Source organism: Xiphias gladius, chromosome 5 (assembly GCF_016859285.1).
Source record: "Xiphias gladius isolate SHS-SW01 ecotype Sanya breed wild chromosome 5, ASM1685928v1, whole genome shotgun sequence".
Classification (NCBI taxonomy): Eukaryota; Metazoa; Chordata; class Actinopteri; order Istiophoriformes; family Xiphiidae; genus Xiphias; species Xiphias gladius.
In genome coordinates this window covers 10,767,581-10,783,721 of record NC_053404.1, presented here as the reverse complement: position 1 = coordinate 10,783,721, position 16,141 = coordinate 10,767,581, and the positions used below count along the sequence as shown (strand labels likewise).

At 39.4% G+C, this 16,141-nt stretch overlaps 3 protein-coding genes across 8 annotated transcripts in view; 2 read left to right on the top strand and 1 right to left on the bottom strand.

Annotated features, from left to right (window-relative positions):
- The window catches only part of pip4k2aa (phosphatidylinositol-5-phosphate 4-kinase, type II, alpha a), a 28,043-nt gene extending 25,327 nt beyond the window's left edge, over positions 1-2,716 (bottom strand). For all 6 annotated transcript variants that reach the window (XR_005707411.1, XM_040126268.1, XM_040126270.1 and 3 more), the window contains exon 1: positions 1,616-2,716. Coding sequence is in view for 5 of the 6 variants with exons in the window: in XM_040126268.1 (XP_039982202.1) it covers positions 1,616-1,756 (141 nt within the window). In the remaining variant the exon portion in view is untranslated. The remainder of the gene's footprint in view (positions 1-1,615) is intronic.
- Positions 2,717-4,372: 1,656 nt separating this feature from the next.
- On the top strand, positions 4,373-12,885 carry armc3 (armadillo repeat containing 3). Its single transcript, XM_040127156.1, is given in 17 exon segments — positions 4,373-4,417; positions 4,624-4,741; positions 5,155-5,280; positions 5,543-5,611; positions 5,851-6,026; positions 6,241-6,435; positions 6,909-7,092; positions 7,254-7,406; positions 7,491-7,599; positions 8,237-8,298; positions 8,301-8,485; positions 8,757-8,893; positions 9,217-9,385; positions 9,660-9,751; positions 10,879-11,043; positions 11,816-11,978; positions 12,249-12,885. Coding segments are annotated over 17 exon segments (2,355 nt in total). The 3' UTR covers positions 12,456-12,885.
- A 66-nt stretch (positions 12,886-12,951) lies between these two features.
- On the top strand, positions 12,952-16,010 carry msrb2 (methionine sulfoxide reductase B2). The gene is made up of 5 exons (XM_040127159.1): positions 12,952-13,402; positions 13,891-13,988; positions 14,498-14,574; positions 14,822-14,969; positions 15,166-16,010. The coding sequence occupies exons 1-5, from the start codon at positions 13,288-13,290 to the stop codon at positions 15,295-15,297; spliced, it is 570 nt and encodes a 189-aa protein (XP_039983093.1). The 5' UTR covers positions 12,952-13,287; the 3' UTR covers positions 15,298-16,010.
- The last annotated feature ends 131 nt before the right edge of the window (positions 16,011-16,141 follow it).

The following is a 16,141-nucleotide window of genomic DNA, read 5'->3' as shown; positions in this document are numbered from 1 at the left end:
GTTTATTAGGATGACAGTCTAGCTGATAATATGGCTGACGTCATACCTGATAATGAAATCTGTTAAAGTGAGTGGACATTGTATCAATGTTCATCTTTTTCAGGCATTTCAAGTGACATTTAAAAAGTGAATGATTAAAAGCACTACGTAGCTGCATGGAGGAAAATCTTGTGTGTACCTTACTTTACCCCTCAGGCTCAACACGACAATCAGGTGAATGTAATCCATCTAAAAACTACAGTTTAGATACAGAATAACACCTTTGAATCTTTAGCTGTCTTGGCCTAACATACATCAGGCTATCTAGAGCCTTTGTAATCCACACCAAACTGCTTTTAAACTGTTTAAACTGACACAAAATGCTTATGCTAGTCAATCCCATTAAATGTGACCCATTCATTTAATAAGAAATAAATATTTATGTACAAGTGACATCAGTTATAAAACTAGTCCGAAATATTTATATTCCTGCTGAGATGAATTGTTTCTGATTTAATTTGCTGTTACTGATAAACACTGCCACATGCCACAAAATCAAGCAGGACAACCACAGGCAGACATGAATAAAGAGCAAGAAAGCAGAGCAGCACTCTGTATCAAAGGGGCAAAATTATTTTCTATTTTATATAAACTATATCACTGTCATTATTTACACCATTAGCCTCATGGGAACAATTTCACACAAACATAAGTATAAAAGTTTGTACTGAATGCCTAGGTGAGTACTGCTGATCACTTACTGCTCATCTCTTTTATTTACATGTTGGAAAGCAGTTCTCCTCAATCTAAAATACCAGATAAAACGTTTAGTAAACAGGCTGACTTTACTGTAATAACCATTTTATGATTAACTGAAACAAGCTGAGTAAAGGATGAAGAAGAATGTAAGAATGAAGGAACTGAAAGAACTACTGATTATATAGCCTTAGTGATCGCGCACCATCTCTTTGTGTGCTATAATAATGTGTGTAAGACATTGGTAAAAGGGTTAATACTTGGGATTTGGTGCCAGAAATATTTGTATGTTTTCTGCCTGCCAAGTTTGCTCTCTTTCCAACATATGAGTATTGACCAAGTGCAAAAAGTCAGCAAAGGAAGAGAAAGAGAGCAGAGAGCAAAGATAAGCTGTCCTGCATGGGAAGATCTGCTCTCTCATGACACAGAGCCCTAGGAGCTTATCCTACATGTGCACAACAGGAAGCCAAAGAAGAGTTCACTGCTCACAGACCGACACACACACACACACACACACACACACACACACACACACACACACACACACACACACACACACACACACACACACAGAGCAGAGCATACATCAAAATCAGGCAATACTAACATCATGGGAACTGCAACTGTGCAAAATTTACCATAAAAAAAACATAACTAATGATTTACTGTATGAGTCCAGCACACTTGCAGCTAGTCACACATTTACAGTGAAAGCCAAGGTCAACTACTGGACAGCTGTCATCTCGTACTTGTCAATCAGCTGCAATAACACAAAGGCTGACAGTTGACGGCAAGTAGCTAAGGCTTAATGTGGCACATCAAAGAGATGAGGGGGACATAACTGGGAATCATAATATGAGTATTAGATGGTCTGACTCACCGAATGGTTGACTCCCCACATAAGCACGCTGAGCAGGGGGTCGCTGGCACGGAAGAGCTTCACTTTCTGAGCAACGAAGTGCTTTTTCTTGGTCTTCGTTTTGCTCGCAATGGATGCGGCAATGCTGCTCGCCGAAGCCATCTTAAAGCAAACTAGCTGGTTTAAGTAGTCTGTGCGATTATATCAACAGTGTCTTCCCTTGAAGCTGGCACAGTGGCCACCGGCTCACGATTCAGTAAAACCAATACTATTCATTTAGCCAGCTCGCAAAACAAAGTGCCCCAATTCTTGTCTTCATTCAACGTCCAAAACAGCTTGACTGACGCTATGGCCCTACCTTGACAAGGACTGATGTTAGAAAAATACGTTATTACTAATTAATTTAATACTTTTAATACTGCTGCTCTCCTTCGCCTAGCAGTCCGCCGCTTTGCTCAGCCCACATCATAAGTCACGTCTCTTCCTTCCTTGACTCGCCTGGAGCTCTCCGCACCCCTGAGATGTGAGGTCTTAGTGTGCTGGTGTTAGCATAGCCGAGTAGCTTGCTAGCTACCAAACATCATCGATTAATTTCGTAAAATTAATAAACGTATAAAACGGGAAAATGTGAAGCGCTGTGTCAAAAGAAAACAAATGATCATACAGCCTTAAAAAAAAATCTTAAAACGACACGTTAATGATGCCGAGTTGCTAAATAAACGCTCTTGACTACCAGCTAATGTTAGTCCCGCCGACCTTCGCTAGCGAGCCTGCTATGTAAGGTTAGCCAACTGAAGGCACAAAGCAGAACCAGACTCAGTTTACCAGCTAGCTACAATTAGCCTGCAAGCTAACTATTGACATTAGCTATCAGCTTACAACTAGCAAGCGGCTTCAGCTCTCCTCCTATGCGTTTGTGATCAGTCCGCAGAGTTAACTGAGGTGTACCCCGTCATGTTCTTGCCCCATTTGAATTAAAATGCCGAGGAGGAGATATTCAGACGTTAAATCAACGGTTGGCCAACTCCGCCTGTAGCTATGAGGTTCATGTGTGCCGCTGTCAAATGACAGCTCAGCGGAGGGGAGGTGACAGCCTGCGCTTTGCAGTGTCTGCTGCGTGGACTCGCTCCAACCCCCTCCCTCCGCCGGCCCTATGCTACTTTTCTTTGCTTTTTAATAGCACGCAGCCTTTTTTATATGATCAGTCTAATTTTTCATTTAGATATTAATTTCATATCGCCACTTGAAACGTTATTAATTAATCAAAAATCTCCACCGAGTGTGAAAATATAGCATTAACTGGATGGCTCCCATTTTCAGGTGGGCCTGTGAGTGTGAACGTGCAAGCGTTTGAGTACGTGCTTGCCTATGCCTATTTTGCAGATCGTGTAATAATACATTAGAAGAATAACCTATACATAAACAGAGCCATACCCCATCCTTGGCTTGCTTTAGCTGAGATTAATCAGAGGCTCATTTCAGGCAGCAGAGTGTTAATGTCCCACACAACCAGAGGTAATGTCTTTAAAGGACATTTGGTTTTCTGGTGCATACTGTGCTGTTTCCACTGGCACATTGCTGTGTCAGTGCCTCTCTAAGACCAGCAGGCCTCAGTGTGCTGGTGCTGTATAGAGCTCATTTGTTTTATGACTTACTCTTCACAGCAGCACTTTTACCTCAGTACTGGACTATGACCTACACAGGACAGACTCCCATCCCTCAAAACACACACACACACACACACACACACACACACACACACACACACACACACACACACACACACACACACACACACACACACACACACACACACACACACATATACACACACACAAACAACACACACAAACACACAACACACTCACTCACACAGTGCCCTACAAATTCCCTTTTGATGTTTCAGTATTTCCCCTATTCATTTTATGGAGGATCCCCATCTGTTTATGTAAATGTTAGTTATGTGATTATAAGTAGATCAGCACACAAACTCTGGTAAACAACTGATGCCAGTCTGTTTTACAGTTTCAAGAGATTCACGTTTTGTTTTTGTGTTTTTGTTGTCTTTTGCACAGTCTTGTAATACAACATTTCACTGTGCATTTCACTGTGCATTTTCACTGTGGTGTGCATGTGACTTTAAAAAAAATAAAATTCCACAATAAACTTTGTTACAAGTCCTGACTACATGTGTATCTGTCAGTCGTGCTTAAACATGCATGGCAGCACTGTTGATGTCAGTGAACTTTGTCCAGTCCACCAATTAAAGTCAGTAACGTGTGATATATATTTATTTAACATTAAACTGGCTTACTAATACAATGATAATCATAGCTATAGCTAACAGGTTCAAAGCAATAGACGTCCAAACCCATTTTTAGCCCAACTTGGCACCCGTTGCCTAGCAACGCAGTGTCAACGTCCTTTTCCAAAACACTAAACTTACAGTCTGGTTCTTTTGGTCGGCTGGCATGCTAATTATAATTATCTTGTGTTTGTCGTAGGTAAGTCGTAGTGAATGTTTGAGAGAATTGATCTGCAAGTGTGCCTGTTTGTATTGTAAGCGTCATTTGTAAACACTGTTAATCGCCGAGCCAAACTGAATAGTCGGCTAAATTGTTTGGTCAGCTTTGAGGTTTAACTATAACGTATTCATGACTGCTTCATAGAGTTCATAGAGTTAATTCCATTCAGCAGCTATTGAGCGGCTACCTGTAATCAATAAACACTGTTTAGACACATTTTGTTAAGATTCAGTTTCTCTCTAGGGGCCACAGAATGGGAAAGAAAGTGAAGAAGGAGACCGAAACGCCATGCAAAGAAGCGATGAGACGTTAATGTAATGAAAGCCTTCTCCTCTTCACCCTTCGATAAAGCCTAGCTAACGTGTTTCTGAAATGTACACTATTTTGTGTCCATTGAAACAGACGCACATACCCTGAAAACATATACATTACATGTCAGGGACAGGATTATAAAGCATTTACATCTCATTCACTCTCTTTCTCTCTCTCTCCTCACACTCACAGTTTGAGGCACTTCTTGTTTTGGGCAAAACCCCAGCAACAGTAGTGCGGCTGCTGAGCTCACCAGAGGAAGACATCCTAATCAAAGCTTGTGATGCAATCCACACATTTGCAGAGAAAGGTACAGTGGGCTACCCACTGCTAACCCTTACACACAAATTTATTTATTTTTTAATTTAGGAGCACCACTGCAGCTGTAAAGCACAAATTTTATTATCGTATTTTCTAACATTTACTGTGAAATCCTTATTACCATCTTTTTCCACTCTACCCTCATGAAGACATAAGGAAACTTTTGTACATTAAGAGCAGCTGACATGTTTAAAACTATCAACGTGTTCTCTTTCATCAAAACACTTTAATAATGTATATTACCATGTTGAATATAATCCCATTTCAGCTTTAGGCCCCCACTTATGCGATATTCTTTTATAACTTGCTCAAATCTTCACTAATAATGAATCCAAACAGACACTCAAATGCCATCTGGTACCATGCTGAATTTTCCTGTTCACTGTCTCCCCCTGTTGCTAGGAGATAAGAACAAGGTTTCTCTGCTGGGACTTGGGGCATTGGAACCTCTCTGTCAGCTCATCACTCACAACAACAAGCTGGTTCGGCGCAATGCCTTCATGGCCCTGGGCATCATGGCCATCAACGGTGTGTCAGACAACATATGTCAATGCAGACTTGCCTACAGAGGGATTTGATGGCTTACAATACAACTTCCGTAACTAGTGACTAATTGACATAACAATTTTCTGATCATCTATCTGCTTGAAGGGAATGGACTCTGTTGAATGATTTGTTGACTGGCTGCAGAATTGATAGTTTTGTTGGCTCAACAAACCGAGTGACTGGCTGAAGGGATGGCTCACTGAAAAACTACTTGGTTAACTTTGTCTCTCGTTTTCATTGAAAGGTGATGTAAAGAGTGTTCTGAAAAAAATAGATGTCATTCCATTGATTATAGACAAACTGTCACTTGAAGGTGAGTCATTTTAATTGTAAGATGAATAGACTCCAAAGTAGATATTTACCAAATACTAGCAACAATAAAACAAAGCAAATAAAAGATGTCATGTACTTTTTCTCTGTCATCCTAAATATATTTTTTTTTACAGGCAATCATTATATAGCACATGCATACTTATGCATGTATATTTCTATGTGTGTAATCCTTTATGATTCAAATTTTTTCCATATATTCTCTTTTCTCTTTTATTCAAGAAGATACAGTTGTCCATGAGTTTGCATCTCTGTGCCTGGCCTCTCTGTCACTGGATTTTCCCCGTAATGTCCGGATCTTTGACAACAAGGGCTTGCCACCTCTGATTCAGCTTCTCACCAGTCCAGACCCAGATATTACAAAGAACTCACTAGAGATCATCTTCAACCTAGTTCAGGTGACTCAGAGTCATCAATAAAGAGGAGGTTAAAAGGCTATACGGTTATAGGGTTTTTCATTGTAAACCAGTACAAGTTGAATTTTATCAGTATCTCAAAAGCCACTAAATACGTAATTCTTTTATAAGATATCGACTTGGAATTGGTGAACTTCAAATGGTTCCAAAACTCTTGTTATCCTCTTGTATCCTCTGTTGTACTTTATTTGTGAAGGACTACCAATGTCGCATGGCAATTCATGAGTTGGGTGGGATCCCTCCACTTCTGCAACTGTTGAAGTCGGACTTCCCTGTCATTCAGCATTTGGCTTTAGTGACGCTGCAGAATGTCACCACTGATAAAGATACATGTAACACCTTCAGGGAAGAGCAGGGATTTGAGAAGCTCATGGATATCCTTAATAACAAGGTAGGTGTTTGAGAAGAAAAATATGGAGAGTATAATAACTAATAATAACTGCCTAAACAACTGCAGTTTTAGCTACTATGCTGCACATAGATGGAACCAACTTCCTGATGATCTCAAATGCACCCCAACTCTAGCCATTTTCAAATCTAAATCAAACACTCTGCTGTTCTCCTGTGCCTATGATTGACTGGTTTCTCTTCTGCATTTTTATTTCTTTTGCTTCATTTTATCTATTTTTTTAATCTAATTTAATTCTACCTTAACTTATTTTATTCTGGTTTTTATTGCTTTTTGTTTCTGCATGTCATTCTAAAGCTTTTCTTTGCCTGTGTAAAGTGTATGTATTTGTGTTTGTGTGTATGTTTGTACGCATTTTATGTTTGCACAATTAGCTGAAAGTAGTTCTCTTTCAATTAGCACTTGTTCTCAACTCCTAATAACGTTTCTATCACTATATTTTTTATATCTTACAGGACTTTAGTGACCTTCATGCTGAGGCCTTACACGTAGTGGCTAACTGTTTGAGTGACAGTGAGAGTGTACAGCTGATCCACAAGGGTGGAGGACTGACTAGGCTGATGCATTTTTGTCTCACCCCCAACTTGCCTGAAATCCAGTCCAGTGCTGTTAAATGCATTGCCAGGGTTGCTCAGAGCTGTAAGCTAGAGGGAGACAAGAGATGATACATTTATTTTGACTTTTCAACAATGGGTTTGAAAGTCATAATGGGTATATGTACCACTTACTTTAGCTGTATATGTTTTTTGTTTATGTTCATATGTGTGTGCATGTACATGGGTGCATGTCTGTGTGTTTAGCTGAAAACCGCAAAATGCTCCATGAGCAGAATGTGGAGAAGGTTCTGGTAGAGCTTCTATATGTGGCGGACATCGGCGTGAAAACATCTGCCTGTCAGACTGTGGCTGCCATGAGCTTCAACCTATCCAGTAAAGACAGCTTCAGGGACCTGGGTACATAGACATTCATGTAAACAGCACATCATATAACATGCGGACCGCAGTGATGTGGCAATGAGTTGGATTTATATGTTTCAGGTAGTATCCCTGCAGTGGTACAGGGGCTGAGCAGTGAGAGTTTAAAGCTGAGCGAGGCAACAACCCAGGCCCTCTCTTACCTCACACATAGCAACCACCTCAGCGCATTGTGAGTGACAGACAACCTGAGTGCATTTATATACACACCACTATCCTTTTTATTCTTCTTGGAATAAGTTTTGTATATTTTGTCTTATTAGATAATGTAAATGTCATCCCCACAGTACATTACACAAAAAAGAACTAGAAAATGAATATCTTCAAGGCACTTTAGAGGGTGCATGCTACAAAGTATTATGAGATGGTAATTTAAAGTTGAGCAGTATGTATTTCACGAATGATTTAATGCTTCATCTGTCACCTTATGGTTCATCCTCACTGAATATCTCTGTACCTCTCTGCTCTCCCTTTTTCTACTCTTCCACAATTTTTTTCTCCAGACAAATGATCTCTGCACCTCTCATCTCTGGCTTTCTGACTCCATATTTCAATATAACTGTCCCCTTAAGTTCTCAGGACACTTGCAGTTACCGCTACCTTCGACGCAGTGTTCCCTCACTATCTTTACTCCTAATGTTTGTGTTTTCCTATACGTTACATATTACTAAGATGTATGACATACATATCCTAAATACTCATTACAGAAATACTGTGTTGTATGCACATATGAATGTGTGAGACTGCATTTATATTCAGCTCTGTAGGTTTTCAGTAAATCTCCCATCAATTTCTATGTCATCTTCCAGTGCAGTGTACGAGGCAGGAGGCCATAAGATCCTTGTCCAGCAGCTCTATGAAGCCGCCCCAAGATGGTTGCCAATGCTGCTGCCACGCTTGGCAACATGGCAAGACAGGAAGTGATCCGCTGCAGCATCTTGTCACACGGAGCCATACAGGCTCTGGTGGAACCCTTAAAGTCCACAGATACACAGGTCTTGGTCAACACCACACTGTGTCTGACAGTGATAGCTTGTGAGACAGAAGCTAGGGCAGAGGTTGGTGTTTGTATGCGTCTAATTACTGCTCAGAATGCTACCTTGTTCTCATGTTTGTGAATGACAAAAATGTTATGAAATTTGAGGAGGTATTTTCCATAAAGGAATTTATCAGTTAATTGTACTAATACTGTTTTATTCTAAACCCACAACAAAAAAAATCTATAAAAGTAAAACATGTTCATTAAAAACAATGGTTTCTTATAAATTTTCATACAATATTTAATAAACTTTCCCTGACTACCTAAAATTCAACCCCTGTCCCACATAGCTACAAAGTGCTGGAGGCCTTTACCCACTGGTCCATTTGCTTCGATCCTACCACAAGGAGGTTTTGCACAATGCATGCTTGGCAGTTAATGTCTGTGCCAGTGATGAGCCCACTGCTGTGGAGATGTGCAAATTTGGGTAAGACAGTGAGATGACAATGACATCAGGGTATGACTGATGAGTCATGAAATGTATAACTGGAGGTGCATTGTTGAGTTGTGTAAAGTACTACAATACAGCAATGTAAAGGCACAGTGGAAGTGTTGGAGCCAACTCTGTGTAATCTCTTAAATAGCCAGTAGATGGCAGTAAAGGGCAGTATTATGTGTGGTTACATATTAAAAGTATGGGTCATTTTTTTCATGTGTTTATGTTTGCTTACTTGTGCATTTTTACATTTACCATCAATATCTGAATATCTCTATTTGCTTGTATGCTTGTTCTGTTTATGTGTGTCTCAGAGCCCTAGAAATGCTTCAGGAAATCAACCAGTCAGTGAATCGCAGGAGCAGATTCAGCGAGTTGGCCATGATCAGCCTGCTTAACTCCAACTTGTCTGTTAAATACAGCCTGACAGGTCATTTGGCCTCCACTGATATTATTAGTGATGGCTTCTACGATGCCGGGAAGGTGTGTGAGCTATTGCAGTTTATGTACTACAGAAGTTGGTTCAAGGAATGTAGATTAAAAAGTTAAAAAAGTTGTTACAACTCCAGATGTTATTTTGGAACCTTAACTATTATCTGCTTCAGCAATGTGATCACAGCAACAGAAAATTTGTTTTTTCTGTTCCCTTTATCTTTCACAAACCTAACGGATTAAATTTTAGGATTTTGATGGTTAGCATATAAGGCTACATATTTCAAGTGAGAACATGGTCTTTCTCTCTGTCTCTCTCTTTCAGGCTCGTGCAGGGCAGAGGATTCTGACTTTAGAGGAACTGTCTAAGCAGCCAGTCAACCAGCACTGGCCCATCATTGTTGTGAACACAACACAGTATGAATCCAATATCATGACATAGGTTTTGATTGATTGAAAAATTTGTCCTAAATTTACATACATAAAATATAAAATACATTTTTCATAATGGCTTTTCACATATACTTTGGTGCTTGGGTTTTGCATTTCAGAGATCTTGTGCATCAGAAAACTTTTTTTAAAACACAAAAAGCATACTTTAGTTTACTCACTAATGCAAATGTATTTTGTATTTTGAAGTGTTTGTATAACTCACATACCAGCCTTATAAAAAGTGAAGTTTGGACAAAAGTTTGGAGTTAAAATATATGCAGCAGCTCCCAAAGTAATTACAACTAAACTGACCCCATTACACTAAAAGAAGAGTGGGAGATTAACTAGGGCAACCATACAAATAGTAGTGGACTATTAGGTTCCTGCAGTACCAGCCACAACATGTAGTTTGCAGGTACAATTTATATCGACGTCACTTCCACCATGCCCCCCTTCATCAAGCATACATACACAACATCTCAGGCATGCTTAAGCGGAGTGTTATGCAATCCATCCGTGGTCTCATCCATCACTTAGTACTTTTGCTCCCATTTGTCTGCAGGATATCTCAAGAACCTAAGAAAGTGGTAGACTGTTAAGACATGTTGGTGAAGCAGCTCCTGAAGTTTTGCAATCAGACAGTTAAAATCTTTTTGGCCATCATATTTAAAAAGAAGATGAAAAGACTTGATGGCAGATCTTCTTTGTCTGATTGTAAGTTTAACAAAAAAGTTTAATTTTAATGTGTGTGCTTGGTTACATCAGCAAGTTGAAGAATTGTTTAACATTGGCAGATGTTGGCTAACTGGGAACCCTGTAGTTTTCTTCTAGAAATATATGTACAGTAAATACACACAGTCCACACAGACAATACACTAAAACACACAGTGTGGTCTCAAGAGAATATTAATACAAACTGTATTTTGGAATATATCATACAGTTGGAAGTACTTCTAATAATAATATCAAACCAAATAACCATTCTATGTTCTAATATTAGTATGGATTTTGAAGTATAGGAATCAGTAGTGTGAAATTACCATTGATACTCTTTATTTTTAAGACACAGACTCTGATTTCTTTTTAAAATGTACTGTCTCTATGTACAGGAGAAAGAAAGAAGGTGACAAACATAAAGATGAGACCCAGTCTGGGTCACCTACAGAGAAACCGTGGAAGATGAAGGATGACATCTCTTTGCAGGTTCTAGTTAAAGAAGCCCAAGAATCCATCCTCCTACTGAATGATGAACAAGAGCAGTATGCTGCCTTGGCCAGGTGATGGAATTAATGCAGTCAGCATATAACCAACATGCAGAGAATTCACTGGGAATAGAGAAGAAAATCATATAATATTAAATGATTGGCAGTCATTGTTATCTAAATTTCCAGAATCATGGAAACAAACTTAAACAATACACCAGTGAAACTGTATTTGCTCACAAGCTCATCAAGTATTAATAAAAATGATACTAAAAATGACAGAGGTAGCATGTAACAGCATTATGCAGATACAGATACACGGTTGACACACAGTAGATAATGTTAGAAAAATGTACATAAGTTATCCCATGCTTTGCTCAAGTAACTGTAAGCAATCATTATCTGTTGTTATCTGCACTCTTGAAGTCTAGCGCACGGGAGTATCTGCAGCTGCGAAGCAGCTACTCCCCAAATCAAGACAAGACAGATTGTTCTGTCTCTGAGACAAGCAGGAAGCACCCTGCTTGTGCGAGATTGTGCAACTATGATGACATATGATTATGTGACAAAGAACCACCCTATGGAAATAAAAGAGCGAGGTAGACGGCTGAGAAACTCAGAGCGGGTTGGAGACTGTAACTGAGCACTCTCTGTCCGTTCTCCTTGTAAGTATATAACCTCACCACTCTGTGTCCTGCCTCATTATTGTGTTCATATCTGTTTTAGGTTGCTTAAACCTGACAGATAACATACCACTTTGAGATTTCATGATGCAAAACAAACTCTTCACAAATGTTGAGTGTTTCTGCATTGTAGTGGGTTCTGTGTGCATGGATTTGGGTGTCAGGCTGGTGAGTGAAGCCATTGGTGGAGCAGTGGACATGGAAAAGTTGCACAAATTCCCATGGGTGCTGCACCTCAGCGATCTCAAGTTTCAGTTTCAGTCTAATGTCATTCCCATTGGGTTGAGCAGCAGGGGAATCTACTGTCATAGGGCACTTCTCTTCAAGGTACCACTGACATAGCTATCACATAGCATTAACAGCTTTTTTTTTTTCACTGTGTCAGTCTTTTAATTCTTCATTTTAATCTTTCTTATCTTCTTATCTTCCCTTCCTTTGCAGGCCTTGCACTTCACCAGCTTCTTTTGACATCTATTTTAAGCTCTAAGTTCTCCCCATCCTCCACATAATGTATTACTTTCCTGTTTTCTTTTCCACTTCAGTTTCTCGTTTCCAGATAATTATACCACAACTTGTTTCCTCTCTTTAACTTTTCAGTGTCTGGCTGATTGCATCGGAATAAGCAGCACACTTGTTAGGGGCGAGTACAACCGGGCTTGGAACGAGGTAATCCTCTTGAGTGGGAATCCCTCCAGCAATGGGCGCTCTTCACAGCCCTGCCGCTACATAGTAGACCTTATGCACCAGCCTGGAAGCTTATTGGCAGCCAAAACCCCTGTTGCTCTGCAGTACCAGACTATATAGACCAACACTGCAGTGTATAAATACCATAGTATATAATGCTTTGACCAGACATTTGATTTGTATTGTATGTGTATTTGGTGGCAAACCTTTAAACCACACAAGTTACTATTATTCATTCGTCAATTGATTATTTTGGTGCATGCACATGCCATAAAGAAAAATTCTGTCTATGAATATGGCTTCTCTAATAAATGCACTGAGTTAACCTTTGGTTCTTCCACTGAGGATTGTCAGTGTTTAAACTACAGGTCAACCAATGACTCACCAGAGTCAAGCTCTGCAATTTAGAGGTGGGTAGCAGGTGGTCTTTATCTGCTGTTTGTGCCTCAACTGAGGTCATAAAATTGAAAAGAAAATATGTTTTTGTCAGTTCTTGGATCATTTATTTTGCAGGAGACATACTGCATGTTAAGACTACCACACAAATAAAAAGGCCTCTAGTATGTGTCTGTTTTTTAGGGATCTAATTTTACCTTATGCTTTGTTGTGACTTCACTATTCAGTGTTCACTGTACTCACTGGGTAGTTTTGTTGAAAAATTTGTAACATCTTAATGTGTACCATAGGATACTTTATCAGCCCCAATTCAGCTCACACCTTAACGTTATGATGCTCTTTGCACACTGCCTAGCAGTAAAAAGCCAATGAGCCCAGGCCACTTTGACCTATATAGCTCGAAGTGTGATTTTTGCCCAGCTATAAGCGTGGATAAGCCGAAAGAGGACCAGCGCAAACTCGCCAAGACGTGAACAATCCAGACGCAGCAAATGCACTTGTCTTCCACTGAATCCTGCTCTTGGCTTTAGACAAACTTGAGAAAGTAGCAGCGAAGATGTCTCGATTCGTCACTCGTCTCTTCGCCGTTGTTTCTCAGCACGCGACAGCCCGATCCGTGGTGTTACCGAGGAGGATCCTGGCGTTCATCCGACCTGTATCCTCATCTAAAGGTACTGGTTTCCTTATGTGGCACTTCCTTTTTTTTGGATATACAATACCCCAATTTGTAGCTGCTAATTCCTGCAGGTGCACCATTATGTAGTTTTCTGTAGTTTTCTCGCGGATGTTGGATATTAGGAAATTTGAATCAGATGGAAAGTGTAATTTGGTAAAGCAATGATAACAAAGAGGCAGCTTCAGGTTCTTGCTTGTGCAAAGAGGACCGTTGACAAGGCTTGCAAGGCTTAACAATAAATGTGGTAAATTTCTCGATTTGGGTCAAGAGTCTTTAGGGTCTGTGGTCTAATGTTGTGGGCGTTATGTGCAGATGGTTTTAATAATTTACTGATGGGTGGTTGTCACATACAGTCTCTTTTTGCTATATATGTTATGTACTTGTTTTATGGACCAGTGAAGGTAATTACCTCCTATAAAGTGTCTTCAAATGCACATGCAAACCCCAATGTGACCTCTTCATTGTAATTTCTGTAATCTGCAGGCCTGCAGTCTCTCACCCGTTACGATGTGATTACAGACTGGCAAAAGAATCTCACCCCAGAACAGTATGTAGTCACCAGAGAGAGAGGAACTGAGTTGGTAAGTTTCAAATGTGAACAAGTAATACAATGCACCCTAATGCCGAATTAAAATTATGCTCTAAATTAATAAGTGGAAATGCAAACGTGCACATCAGTACAGTCAAACAAACACCAGACTGACATACATACTGTGTCATAAACAGTTCCAGGTGGACTTTGATCATCATTGTATAATGACCTTACACAGGTTTAATCAGCCCAGCTACAAACCTTTGGTATATTATGAATTAAAAAACTGCCTGATAAACAGGTGAACTTGAAGCACAAAGCAATTCTACATGTAATAAATAGAAGAATAAAGACAGGTGAACTTGAAGCACAAAGCAATTCTACATGTAATATACAGAAGAATAAGGACAAGTCACTGTATTACACTCACAAAACCATGGGCTTAAGAAAACAAAACTAATATCATGATGAAATCACCCTGATACTCAACTATTAGTCCTTTGTTTCTGCTTCTAACGCTGTGTTTTGGTGTGTGTGTGTATTTCTGGGTGCTCTCAGCCCTTTAGTGGGATCTACCTTAACCATTACGAAGTGGGGATGTACCACTGTGTCTGCTGTGATGCTCCACTCTTCAGGTAACAGTTTGCACCTAAGCATTAAAAGGATATTTCATACGCACATCCACACACTGATTTTATATTAGTTTTTAGGCTTGAATATTTGTTAAGAAAGCTGGGACTACATTCTTTTACAAAAAATACTGACACTTCGGGCAGCGATGTTAAATGGAGAATCATTCGAGTTATCTCATAGAGTTAGGTGTTCATTTAAAAATGTATTAATAAATGCTTGTTGAGGAAATGTTGCTTCCCCTTTTGATAGTTCAGAGGCTAAATATGAATCAGGTACAGGCTGGCCGGCATTCAAAGAGGCTCATGGGACATGGGAGCGTGATGAAAGCCATGCCTCCATCACTCGTCGCCCTGACAACAGCCTGGGTAGTGCTGGGACAGAGGTCCTTTGTAAAAATGTGAGTTGTGTTCTTAGCTATGAACCCAAAGTTTTTACAGTTTTTATAAAGTAGTATGGGATAGAATGTAAAATGTTTATCTCATCCATATTTAACATTCAGAATTTCAATCAAAATTTTCTTAAATTACAACCCTCATTTTTGCATTTTTGGTTGGCTTATGACATTTATGCGTTTGTGGGTATGTTTTGTGCAGTGTGATGCCCACCTGGGACATGTGTTTGATGATGGACCAGACCCAACAGGTCAGCGGTTCTGCATCAACAGTGTGGCCCTTACGTTTAAACCCAGAGGAAACAACAAACCTGAAAAGCCTGAGGAAAACTGATGAACTACACAGACTTGCCTAAACCACTGAAAACACACATTCTGTATGTTTCATTGTAGGCCGGTCCTTTTTAGGAGGCAAAATGAAGGTCTAATCAGAGCATTCATTTTATGGTTTTGACCAATACAGGTCTGAAAATGAGAGGCTTTGTGTGGCACAAAGTGTTTTTATGTTTGAATTTTGGTGTGAAGGGACTTCCTGGGGTTTATTAAACTGAAAAAAAAAACCAAACAAACTCTTGTTTAGAAAAACCTTAGTTATATGCACTGGAGAGAAGACTACAAATCTACCAATCATATACTGTATTGCATGACTCACATAAACCCAAACACAAACTGTCGCCTCAATCACTTAATGAAAAACATACTTCCCACCCTAATCACTGTATCGTTTATTGTTTATTTTTTTCTAATTTTTGTTGAGTAGGAAATCTTGTTGTAATAAGTGTCAAATGAGTGATGTTTAAATGAGCAACCTGAGATTTTTATGTGGGACATAGTGGCTAACCCATTGATCATTATTATGTTTAACTTGGACATATCTGAAAATGTCAAAATACACGGGCCCTAAATTAAGGAGACCTCTTTTTCTGTAGAGATTGCAAAACATAGGAAGTTATTACATTGCTGCTTTTCTGTTTGTCAGGCTGGTGCCACATGTACAAATCTGAATGGCTTGTCTTTTTTAGTCATTGTTCAGACTTGATTGATAATTTGTCAATAAATGCTCATTTTGATTGTTTTCTGAATTTATGGCTTTGCTTTACTGTTCTGCACAGTTTATTAAGATTAATAACTCAGTATTAAATGAAAATTTTAATGCTGTCCTCTGTAGTTTAGATGCA